At 41.6% G+C, this 12824-nt stretch overlaps 1 protein-coding gene across 1 annotated transcript; it reads left to right on the top strand.

Moving 5' to 3' along the window:
* Positions 1–74: 74 nt before the first annotated feature.
* LOC103478942 (kidney mitochondrial carrier protein 1-like) lies at positions 75–4998 on the top strand. The gene is made up of 5 exons (XM_008433093.2): positions 75–218; positions 320–444; positions 1286–1409; positions 3380–3460; positions 3871–4998. Exons 1-5 carry the CDS (start codon positions 75–77, stop codon positions 3910–3912), a joined length of 516 nt encoding a protein of 171 aa, XP_008431315.1. The 3' UTR covers positions 3913–4998.
* The last annotated feature ends 7826 nt before the right edge of the window (positions 4999–12824 follow it).

Genomic DNA, 12824 nt, shown 5'->3' with positions numbered 1-12824 from the left:
TTTTTTTTTTTTTTTTTTTTTTTTATTAGTCACACCCGCAGTGTAATTACAGGTTTAAACGCAGGTTAAAAACAATGCATCCGTTGTCATATCTGATGCCCTTTCTTTGTGTCTTCTCCCAGATCCGGATGCAGGCTCAGGGAAATGTGATCCAAGGCAGCATGATGGGCAACTTCATCAATATCTACCAGGAGGAGGGGACAAGAGGACTGTGGAAGGTAGAGGAAATTCTCAAAGAATCAAAAACAAAACCAAAACCAAACGGTGAGTTTCATATTTCAGTGTCGGCCTGTAAGCATTCGTTTTGTCTTCGTATCAGGGCGTTTCTCTAACAGCTCAGAGAGCAGCCATCGTGGTCGGCGTCGAACTCCCGGTCTATGACATCACCAAGAAGCACCTGATCCTGTCGGGTTACATGGGGGACACCGTGTACACACACTTCCTGTGAGTTTCAGTTACTGGAGGGATTCCTAAGTATCCCTTAAGTGGCTGTAAATTAGAGCTGTCAAAAATGAAAAGCATCAGTTAAAATACGTTGTAGTGACGTGCGTCTGTCAGGATTTAGTTTTTGGTTTGCGGTATGTATGTTTGTGGATATTTTGTAAATGTTCACACAGTAACTTTAGAGGCAAAGACATGGCTGTCCACTTAGTGACTGGTCAGTTAAGGAGTGTGATRATCGAAGAGCCACAGAYRCACGTCAACGATGGTTGACGTGTTTGAAAAGGGCTGCATTAGTGGTTTTTAGGATTCAGARGTCTTGGTTTCATTGGTGGCACYGAAACACTGACTAGCGCCATGATATCATGCAGGGTGTCCACGCATCCTTAAAAWGTCTTAAATTCATTTATCTAAAGTTAAGGACTTAAATTAATTTGAAAAMTGTAAGGTGGTCATAAATGCCAATACCAGGTAATAAATGTTGTTGTGACTTTTCTGTCCGGCTAAAGTTTGAGTTGCATGCAGACGTCTTCATTGTGTTCTGTGACTTGAGGCATTTGGTAACTAGCTGCTTATATGCCCTACTTAGCTAGCTTTTTTTKGGGCGTCTATCGTGGGTTAATGCAAATATATCACCTGCTGACTGGACAAYGTTCATTTTCACTATTGGCTTACTTCTATTRCCAGCCCATACGAGCCAGCAGAGTCCCWTAACCATTCCTTTTATTTATAGGGTTTTTCTTTTTCTGTCTTAAATTTTATTCAAGGTTTTAAATTTGACTTGCTGAAACCTGCAGATACCCTGTAACGTCCCCAACGCTTGCTGCTCTTTGTTGCCCATCAGGTCCAGCTTTGTGTGTGGCCTTGCTGGGGCTCTGGCCTCGAATCCAGTAGATGTGGTCCGGACACGCATGATGAACCAGAGGGGAGGGGCTCTGTACCAGGGAACGCTCGACTGTCTGCTGCAGGTGAGTCACAGACTAACACYCGGATCATACTAAACTCATCTGTCTTTCAACGGGAAAACACACACAAACACTGTCTGAGGTCTTCCTGCGTGGATTCTTCTTCTACTGTTGAATATAGACAGATTTCATCTACTGCTTTASATGTCAACTGCAATAAATGCACGATCAGCTAAATACTCTAAAGAAATCTGGTACTAGTGCTTGCTGAGTCCCAGTKTTTATTTTATATTTTTGGTTTCACTTTGGTAAAGGCTGAAAAAAGTGATCAAGTTACGCAAAGCATCAACGGTAATAAAAATCCTGAGTAACTTTGGAATGAAGTCAGTTTTCTAATCTCTCATCTGTCAGTCTTTAAGTAGGTCAGTGCTCTTCATAGAGCATTAAGTGCTGCATTAATAAACCGCAGCCTCAATGCTTCRTTTAGAATCAAATATTTACCAGACAAACCTAAAATTGTCTGTCTTTGGAAAGCCGCACTGGTTCTTTCTAGTTCAAATCAAGAACTTTCTTTAGCTTTTAAGACTRGAACTGTTTTTAGYACGGGGGCGGGGGACCCAATCTGTAACCTGGAAGTGTTTGTGGTTTATGTTTAACAGCCAGATCAGTCAGTRAAAAAGATTAGGTTTGGTTTTTAGCCGCACGTCTCCAGTGCAGCTCGGCTTTAAGGGCCCTTTGTTTTAATGGCCGTAATGTTTTATATGGAGGTTCTAAGAACTGAGGGCACTGCAGTTTATATCTGTCTGCTAGACACCTGGTGGATCACTTTGATATCTGGTCTCAACATGGMKCTGCATCAGYTCAATAATCTCCAAAATCTATTAATGCAAGAATTTGTGTTGCACTTGTTGYAGCCCTCAGTGAGTTACTGATAGACATGTTGCTACTGGCAACAGGGAAGTATTAACTGCTTCGTTTAGGTGGGTTTACTCATGCCTGAAAAAACCCACACTTGAATGCTAATTCAGATTGAAACAGAACATTTTGCTGCAAAATGGAAACAGCCTAGTTTTTTTTTTTATTATTATTTGTGAGAAACAAAAAAAACAATGCAGACCGCTGCACTTTATGGGAAAACGGGATGATAATAGAGCGGCTGTTATAACGGTGACGCAGATGAAATTTGAAATGTGAAAAACAAAAATGCTAAACTCATAAGTCGGAGAAGAAGCAACTTAAACATTAAATATGGTGGCAATTGAGTTCTAGTCATGATGTCTAAAAGAAAATGTCTGGAAATATTCAAATGAACCATTAATTTTAATCTGACTCGCTAATGTCCTGCAGCGTACACACAGTGCATGTTGAGTCAACAGGAAGGTTGACAAACCCGAGGCCATGTTTGTGGTGAGAGGCAGACATGTTTAGAGTAATACAAAGAAAAGCCATTAAGAAATTTGCATGTAATGCAGCTTGGACTAATGTGTCTGCAGACTATACGTCTTCCTTACAGAATTGGATTGATTAAAAAACAGTCAACATTTCCTAATCCTCTCTACTACTCTACACTACTCAGAAACTTCCCGGAAGTCTTGTTTTCTCTCGCTGCCTCGCAGCCTGATTGAATCACAGACATGTCGTGACATTTTTTTTAATAGAAAATACAATTTCCCCCTTAAATTGCTTCACTTACCTCTGTACTTACGCTTATTTCATTTTTTAAAAATTATAGTGATACAAAATATGTCTAAATCACTTGTGCGTCCACACTGAAGAGTGTTGAACTATGTATTCATTGTTGGGGGAGGAAGATTGGCTTTATAAACTTTCTCACCTTCAGGTCATTAGCCAAGATTGATTAGTTGGAAATTTGTTCCATCATGGTGTCAAAATGTATTGGCTTAAACATGCCAAGTTTAAAGTTTTCTTCTTCCTTTGAATCACCAAGCAGTGCAGAGTATCATCACTAGCAGATTCCATCAGAGGATAATTAAGTGACATTGGACTGAACTTGATGTGTTTTCCTCCTGCAGACGTGGCGCTCAGAGGGCTTCATGGCGCTCTACAAGGGTTTCTTCCCAAACTGGCTCCGCCTGGGACCGTGGAACATCATTGTATCCTTTCAGCCCTCTGAGTCGACGACTACTCTGGTTAAAATTGAAATGTATTCCAGGATGTGGTAATAACTGAGTCGGGTTGTAAAATGCTGTAATGCTTTCAGTAAAGCATGGGCTTCAGAAACTTTCTTTCTTTCTAGTGGGGGAGATTAGCTTAATTCTGGCTAACACTTTTATGTAATCTCCTGGAACTACTGCCTCATTACCCAAATATACCCCCCCATCAGAGTGACCGTAGGAGACCTTCCGCGGGCAAGAGAATGAACACAGGGTTTCATTTTTGATGTTAAGAGGGACGAACTTATTTACTTTGGGTGGCAAAGTTTAAGGATTCCCTCTGCTTTCGCCTTTGTCTACTAAAAACTGTAGCTCCCCTCTCCTCACATTTTCCTTCACTCCATCTTCAGTTCTTCCTCACTTACGAGCAGCTGAAGAAGATCGACGTGTGACTGAACGAACGTCGGAGAGAAAGCGAGCCGAGCTGTTGCCCAGGGACAAGCCGAGGGGACCAAAATCAGGAACGTCTGGAACGGTGGCGGCTCCTCAGCGGAGCCGGTGAGGGGGGAAAGCCAAGGGAGTACGCAAGTGGAATCCGATTCCAGAGCAACTCCCGGCTCCACGTCTGTTTTAAAAAGCCTTGTGGCAAAAGGGTAAAGGACTGTGAAAATGAATACTCACACGGCTTCTTGTGCTCATCTGCCACTTCAAGGCGCTATAGAACCATGTTTCCGCTCAGACTCAAGCCAACTGTGAAATTCTCCAGCTCTAGAAAGAATCAACACTTTACATTTCAGTCGAAGGCTGCTATGCTTCAAAACCGTCTCTGTTATGGTGATGAAAATGCGTCCAACCTGTATTATTTAAATGTTTTTTTGTTTTTTTTTTTCCACATAAAGTGCTCTGCAAACTGTGTGCCTTAACCCAATTTGTGGTTCAGGATGTGAGACGCTTGAGCTGCACGTGAACTCCTGACTGTTGGACAGCCGCTGTGACAATCGGCACAATCATTCCCCTTTGAAAAAACCGATACGTTGTGGGCTTTATATCTATATTTAAAAGTTTGAAGTTATTTATTTCTTGTGGTCTCCCTTGCGTATTTACAGAATAAAGGGCCAAGAACAGAGCGTGGTATACTGCGAGCTTTATATTTACATGCGTATATGGCTCAAATACCAGAGTTGTTACATAGACGGGACATTCATCACATGTGCATGACTGGTAAGTAAATATATCCTCTAGCCGCTCAGTGATGTTCAAGCTCCTGTTACATCCGTCACTTAAAAAAGTCATCACATATGCAGACGATATGTTTCACCGGGTCAGATCAGGCGATTCCCGTTGCCGCTTCAACACAGCGATTGTTCACTCCACGCTATTTCCTCGTACTGTATTTAAACGCTTTAAGCTTTCGTCGGAAAGGAATGTGTATGCTGCTTCTGCCAAAGTGTAAGCCAGTGTCATTTTTTGTAATAAGTTTATTTAAGTGCAGCTGTGGACTTGTATATTGAAAATAAAAAGCGTGACTTGAAACCACATTGGTTTTGTGTGTGATTGGATGTAATTCTATTAGGACAGAATTATGTACAGCCACTAAAAAAAATATGTCGTTTTTGGAGTTTACATACATTTGCGTCATGTTTGATATGGTATTGTCTTATAAACTTAATCTCTTTTTGTTACTTGACAACCTTTTCGCAATAGTTTGCTTGGACTCTTAGACTGTTCCTCATGACGACTACTATAAAGGAGTCTGGTTTGTTGACTGCCTTTTCAACTCAATCCACCAGTTTCCTATAGAAAACCATTGACTATTCTTTTGTCCTTTATTTGTCATTTGGTAACACTCCTCTAAAAGTTTATTTAAATGTAGCTTTATTGAAATCCAGCCGTCCCCCTTTTACAAAGAATGCAAAAGGGGGGGGGAAAGTGCTGCCTGTTTGACTTTTACAGCCACCACAGTGTGGCGCTGTGGGCCCACACACTCAGCCGCTGCTACTCGACCCAGATGTTAACACCAAGTGCTGTTTGAAGCTTTCCAAATTCCCAGCGCTCAACTTTGAGGCCACAAAAGTAGCACAATTGTGTTTCAGAGGGATTCCTTTTTTTTTTTTTTTTTTTTTTTTTTTGTCTCTTCTCTTCAAGCACGCTCATGTTTCATGCAGCGTAGCGCAAACATGAATTTTTCAGGGGGAATTTAAGATGTAATTGTTTTATTTCTGTGGTTAAATTCCCAGTTTTCCTTCGTGTGAGCTGTTTGAGGAGACGACGGGAAGCTCCAGGGAGCCGAGCGGGAAGCGTCGCGTGGATCCGTGGCTCGCTGTTTTATTTAGGGGTGGGGGACGGTGTGGGTTGGAGGGGGTGTCAGCTTGGGACTTATTACTTTGTGTTCGAGCTGTTACTGTCACATCTTCCTCATCTGAGGCCCCCATGGGTTACACTGCTGCTGCTGCTGCTGCTGCTGCTGGGAGGGAGAGACTCTCAAACCGCTGCTTCGACGCCAAACTTACTATTCACGGCACATTCCAACCTGTTTTCCAAACTCTACGTGTGAACTGTGTCAAATAATGGCGGAAGAACATTTCACGCTGCCAGTGAGGTGAGCTGCGGAGAGAAAAGGAGAGAAAGGAATTAAAATAAAAATGCGTGTGCCCAGATTGGGGCGTCCATAAAAAGGCAGCACAGCTTTCCGCCTGGCATCGTGTCCCTCCATGAGCTGGACCAGCGCTCCCACAGGGGATTCTAGCAGTCAGACATCCTCCATTATGGGTATTATTTGTTGCCTGGCCTAAAGGCACAAGGGAAACGGCCGTATTGTGTTGTAGGGATCAGAGTAAGCTTTTATATCTGAGGAATAAGGCTGTACTGTGGCCTTTTTATCTACTTTTTTTTTTTTTTTTTTAGGTGTTGGGGGTTGTTTTGTCATTTGTAGAGACTGGAGACAAAGCGGATGTGTGGATAAATGTGCAAACAAGGAGATACACTTATCATAGTCCAACTGAGGGAAGGACTGTGCCTTTTTAGTGCTGACAAAGACAAAAATCACTACTTAGCCTTTCCCTTTGCTCATCCTTTTAAAGATTTTTTCATCCTCATTATTCCATTTATTCACTGGCTTTATGACGATCTAGCGCCCTATTTTTTTTTCATTATTTTTTATAAAAAATAATTTAGCATTTTAAATAAAAAAGACAAGGAACTATTTTCAGCTGATGCTGAATTCTTGGCTGCTTGTAGGAGAAAGTGATGTTATCTTCCTGAAAAATGAGGTTGCTGGTATAGCCACAGACGACGGAGTTATAAAACAACACTCTGAGGGAAAATGTGCCAAGGTCTGCTCTTCACTGTATCTTTGGTAAACATGTTGATGCCTTGCATTGCTGCACGAGGTCCATGAGGACAAAGCTCAGCTGAAGTGAGGACTTTAGAAAAGAGGAGAGGATTTGGAAGAATTCATGCTGTAGGATCTCTTCGACCAAGCAAAAACATTCAGAAAAAAAATAGTCTCTGATGAGTGTTAAATATGCGGCTGCACAGTGGCGCAGTTGGTAGAGCTGTTGCCTTGCAGCAAGAAGGTTCTGGGTTCAATTCCCGGCCTCGGTCTTTCTGCATGGAGTTTGCATGTTCTCCCTGTGCATGCGTGGGKTTTCTCCGGGTACTCCAGTTTCCTCCCACAGTCCAAAAACATGACTGTTAGGTTAATTGGCCTCTCCAAATTGCACCTAGGTGTGAGTGTGTGTGTGCATGGTTGCATGTCCTGTGTGTCTCTGTGTTCCCCTGTGACAGACTGGTGACCTGTCCAGGGTGAACCTCACCCGGAACATCAGCTGGAGATGGGCGCCAGCACCCCTCCCAACCCCACCAAGGGACAAGGGTGTAAAGAAAATGGATGGATGAGTGTTAAATATTGTTGATGTTAGCAGCTGGTTAGTAAAAAGACTGAAGACTAAACAAAATAAATCCAGTGGATCCCAGCCTTTTTCCATTTCCATACAAGTGTGTTCACGTATTTGCAGACTTTTCTGTGGAACGTAACTTCAAATTATCTTCAGAAAATCCTGCTAGAACGTCTGTTTAGTGTTTCTAAAAGATTTAAAAGGAATTGGTAGTTAGGAAGCCAATATAGGTAATATAGCAGTTGACTTTATTGGTTGGCATTTGGAAAGCAGCCAATCCAAGAGCATTATTTATTTTCCGTGATGCTGATTGGCTAAACTATGAGCAGAGATAAGAACCACTATGCATGTTAGCTTCTGTAGTTGAGCCAAGATGGTTTACCTTAATATAACTAGATTAAGGTAAACTGGTGTTTGAACTACTAAAACAAGCAGCTACAAACGTTTTGAGGAAACCTTAAGGATTTGTGGATTTYAGCTAACAATGGCTCTGGGGGTCCATTATTAATTCACATTTTTTGGTGTATCGTGGAATTGCTTAGTTTGGCAAATCAACACTTAAAGGCTCAAGATGGACACTTACGATGAATCTTGTTTTTGACATAGTGGCACTGTGGACAACTGGACAATTGTGGAGACCCTTGAAATTCTTGAAAAAGAAAAAAATGCGACTCATAATGCTGCTCATCAAATGTTTCTAAACAGACAATTAAGAAATTGCAGCAATAGGACAATGTTCCTGTCATATGTTCCTGTCATATTGATTGGAGACCGTACAATCCTTGGCCAAACGAAGTTGCAAAAACAATTGATGTTTCTATGACTGAACTCAGTCCCACATTGTTTGTTTGATGAATCCACTATAAAAGCTAGAAGCATATACCCTGAGTTGCGTCTGTTGTTGCGTCTCTTTTTAATGCTCTAACTGTTTGAGAAAGGTCAACTAGGTTTTTGAATCGCGCAACCCTTTGACTGTTGTTGGAAGCCTAATCTTGGCCAACACCCCCCCTCTTCCAAACAAATAGCCAGCAGCCCCCTTATTCACAGAACAGTCGACCTACATTTTGCACACCAGTGGCAGAGGACGGGGGCCCCTGGGAGACAGGATCACAAGGATGAGCCGCTGGTAATGCCTCTCCTTTGTTTCATTAAGATGACAGCAGGCCAACACAGTGCATGCTGAAGAAGATAAAGTAAGGGGAGATTATTTGTTGTGCAGAATGGCATTCTGCATTTTTCCTTTGCCCTCGTGATCAAAGAAGTTCCCGTTATGTTGTGTCAGATCCAGATAAAAGTGAAGGTGGTTGATGTTTCCCTTTCTCCCTTTCCTGAAGATGCTCTCCACCTTCAAGGACTCGTAGTAAGATGTGTTGAGAAAACGTAATTCCAGCAAATGAACACTAGGCAGAGCCCATGCGCTTTCTTCTTGCTCAGTCGGGCAAACAGAGACATAAAAACACCCCCGACCTCCATACACCGTCTCACTGTGTGCAACCCAACCAGTCAAAGCTCCCTCATCAATGTCCCACCTATGATAGGAATCAAGCATTTAAATATTCACCGGTATTAGTTTTCATGGACTCCTGATTTAAAATTCCCTTCCCTCAGGCACGGCACGCCAAGACTTCATGCTCAAACCGCACAATAACACACACGCACATGCACACACACGCACATGGGGCCGTGTGATGTGAGTGGGTTCTTTGCAGCTGGAGAGGTGAAAGACTTGTTCGGGGGATACAAATGTGCTGATGGCGCGTCACGCCAGACGGAGTCAGCAGGGAGATCAGGAGAGAAAACTTTATAAGAACTCGGCCGACGTGAAAGCTGTGATGTGTGCGAAGAAAGAGAATAGAAGATGACAGGAGGAGCAGGGATGGTGGGAAAGACGGGAGCATGCAACACATGTCCTGATTCTTTGTTATATCATCAGTACAGACAGTAGCAGAAAATGTTGCACTAAGGACTCCTTATGGGACCATCTGATTCTGTATCACTGATTTGTGTTCTGTAAAATTTTGGTCTTCATCAATTTAATGAAACAGCGTTTCAGCTGATGCGCATTTCAAGATACATGTGAGCTGTTCTTTTTTTCCCCACAGAATGCTGATTGTCCGTTACAAAACTTAACCAGTTGATCGTTAATAATTGTTTTTGGCCATCCAAAAGCTTCTGGCAAAAAGTTCTCGCTGGATATTTGATCGCTTGTCTTGGCAGAAAAGATATAGTTACAGTTAAACGGGATGATTTCCTGGCATAGTCTGTACATTTCCAATAGGGTTAACATAGGGGCCATTCCAGAAGCTTGATGTTGGCCTGATTTATTCATTCAGAACCTGTGTTTTGCACGTGTGTTTTGGATCTTTTTGTGTAAAGACACTCAAATGTATCCAAGTACAACCCATATTTTTGCGTAAGATGAAAGATCAATTGATTAGGGTGTCCAAGAACAACTCTGGAACTATCATGCCAATCATAAACTGGAAAATGCCAGAGCACCAGTGTCATCTTTTGTATTGAAGATAGTTTTACACCGTCACAGTCTATGAGGAGGCTGACTGAGAAAGAAGGTCCTACTCCAAAAAGCTAAGGGGCAAAAATTAAAATTCTTTCTGGAGCAAGGTTTCTAGTCAGACAAGAAAGAGACGGAGTTGTTTATTTCTGATTTTCATGTCCCTTCCCCCATCCTTCAGCACATTTGGAGCACTTGCTTCATATCTCAGCTATGCAGATGATATTCCAGAAACGTCATGCTACAAATTAGTGCTTAGACTGTATAAAAAATCGGATCTAGAGTCAGCACACAGCTTCAGTTATTACAGCTACCAACTAACAATCTGTCTCCAGATCTGAGCGTAGTGATGAACTCCTGAACCTTCAGAGTCACATAAAGATAGTTACAAAGTCGCCTTTTGTCACCTGAAGAACATTTCTGGGATTAAAGAACTAAATTCCCAGAAACTCATCCATGCGATTATCTTTAGACGCATTGATTACTGCAGCAGTGTCCTCAAAGGTCTGCCTAAAAAAAAAAAAAATCCATCTTCCAGCTGCATCTGATCCAGAACTCTGCTGCTGGAGTTCTGACTAAAACCAGGAGGATAGAGCACATCACCCAGTTCTAAAACCCTTCACTGGCTCCCTGTGGCTCAGAGAACAGACTTTAAAATAATGTTGCTGGTTTTTAAGTCACTGAAGGGTTTAGCACCAACATACCTTAAAGATCTGCTGTTGTTGTATCAACCTTTGACCTCTCAAGTCTTCTGGTTCTGGTCTTGTTGCTGAATTGTGCCACACAAACTTGTTAATTGACTAATTGATATCTGTTTAAATGGGTGTATGATGTCACTGATTGTATCACAGGATTCTATGGAGGGTTTTCTTTTTATTATATTGTTTGTTTTCTTTAGCATAACCATTTTAGTTTCCCTGTAGTAAATGATTTATTTTGCAGACCATGTAGTTATGTGGATGAGTTTGTAAATTAGATTAATAATCTAAATATTCCAGTTTCTTTGTTGTTTGGTTTCACCTGTTTTATCATGGTACGGTCTAATGAAGTGCAGGTGTGTTGCCAGTTTGGTATAAAACCAGAAAGACTCAGGGTGGATGTCAGAAAACAAATGTTAAATTATAAAATCCACCAAAAGGATTTGGAACTGGCTGCTGATGCTGTTTGCTTTTTTTTATTCCCCATTTTGATGTATCATTGTTTAATGTGTTAAGTTTTCTTCTTTGTGATCCATGTCTTCAAAGGTGCTGCCAAGAAGGAAAAATGTTTCTAGTCAAGATAAGGCTTTCAAATCAGACATCACAATAGCAACTACAAAACAGTGAAGGGAGTTTATTGGTGAATGACGTAAAGTGAGTGGTGAAATCAAGAACTGTCTCAAAAGGCTTCTACTTAATTTCAAACAAACATGTAGACGGCTCGACGTTTGGACACAGCAGGGAGCTCCAACCAGGCAATGATCCCAAACACATCAAAACTGGGAAGAAAGCTTCTGGAATGACCCCCAACAACCTTGATGGAAATGTATTTACTGCGCTTAAAGGCCAGATCTGCAGCAGTAAACCGACTACTTTTAATGAGCTCCACCATTTCTGATAAGAGTGGACTGACATATGCTGGCAGAAATATGCCAAAAAATGCGTTAATGAAGACAAAAAAGTACGTGGTTTCTCAGCAAGTTGCTGGGGATGCTTGTGGGATGTTTGCATGGTTGAGCCAAAAGTGATTCATTTTTATTTATTTGTTTGAGAGAAAATGAGACAGACATCTCTCAAAAATCAAAACAGTGTAAAAGGAGTATCAGCTTCAGAATGTCAGAAATTATTGACATTAATCAATGGGGGAAAATAACCTTCGCTGGCAATCCCTCATTAATAACCGAGCAGCTTTTTGCATGTTTTGTTGTTGTTCTCATGATCAATCGTTGGTGGTGAGATCCAGGTCTTTGAGGTTGGAAGGTATCTTTGCTGTCACCCTAATTTTTACAGATACTGTGTTATATTCATGTAAGAACTTTGACTTATCCAATTCAAATACKTAAATATTAATACCAAAGAAAGATGTAGATGGAAAAAAAACAGGATGCTAAATCTTGTCGGAGTATGAATAATTTTTGGTTTAACTATTGACCTATTGACGTGACATGATGATCTCCAGAAAGCTGCTCAATCCTCCATGATGGACGTCAAAACAACCAACGAGCTCGCTAACTCGTTGCCTAATGTCGCTTTTGTTTTAGCGCGTGATCAACTGGGCTGTTGTCGTCTTTCCTCTTTTAATGAGGACAGAAGACGACAATCATGAGAACTGGCAGGCCTCTGTGTATTTGTGAATTCAGAATAAACATTTTTAAAAGGTAGAAAGATTAATGTTCATGTAAGAAAAACCCAAACAAATATCGCGTTATGGAGAAGCTACACGTCTAATCATTAGTAGCCATGGAGAAAATGCCCCACCGTAATGTAGCCTAGCTTGTACGACAAAAACCGGTTAGCGTCTAGACTTTTCTCTGCTCCGGTGTACTTGAAAACATCGTTTGTGAAATATTGGTATAAGCCATGTGGAATGTAGGCGATCAACATGATGATGGACGAGGAATGGGTCGGTTGCTAAGCTAGTTTCTTCCAACTTTTGTAAACACCGCGGTCTATGAGCCCCAACTAGGTCAGCTACCTCCACGGACAAATTAGCTCGACTTGAACAAGTGGAAACCACAGCCATACTGGAACCTTCCACTCAGTATTCTCATCCCTCATTTCTGACGTCCGTCGTGGCGCCTCAACGATGTAAAGTCAACGTAAATGCTGTAGGATATGAATCTAACATTTATGTCTCATCTGTGTGCATGAGGGCAAAATCCACAATATGTTTAAAACACAAGCAACAAAGTTTGGACTTAATATATCAGCTTTTGCTTCTATAACACAGGAAGTGCTGTCCGGCGGCGGTCCAAGTG

Source organism: Poecilia reticulata, linkage group LG17 (assembly GCF_000633615.1).
Source record: "Poecilia reticulata strain Guanapo linkage group LG17, Guppy_female_1.0+MT, whole genome shotgun sequence".
Taxonomy (NCBI): domain Eukaryota; kingdom Metazoa; phylum Chordata; class Actinopteri; order Cyprinodontiformes; family Poeciliidae; genus Poecilia; species Poecilia reticulata.
Note: the sequence above shows the minus strand (reverse complement) of the source record. Positions and strands in the feature narration are given on the sequence as shown.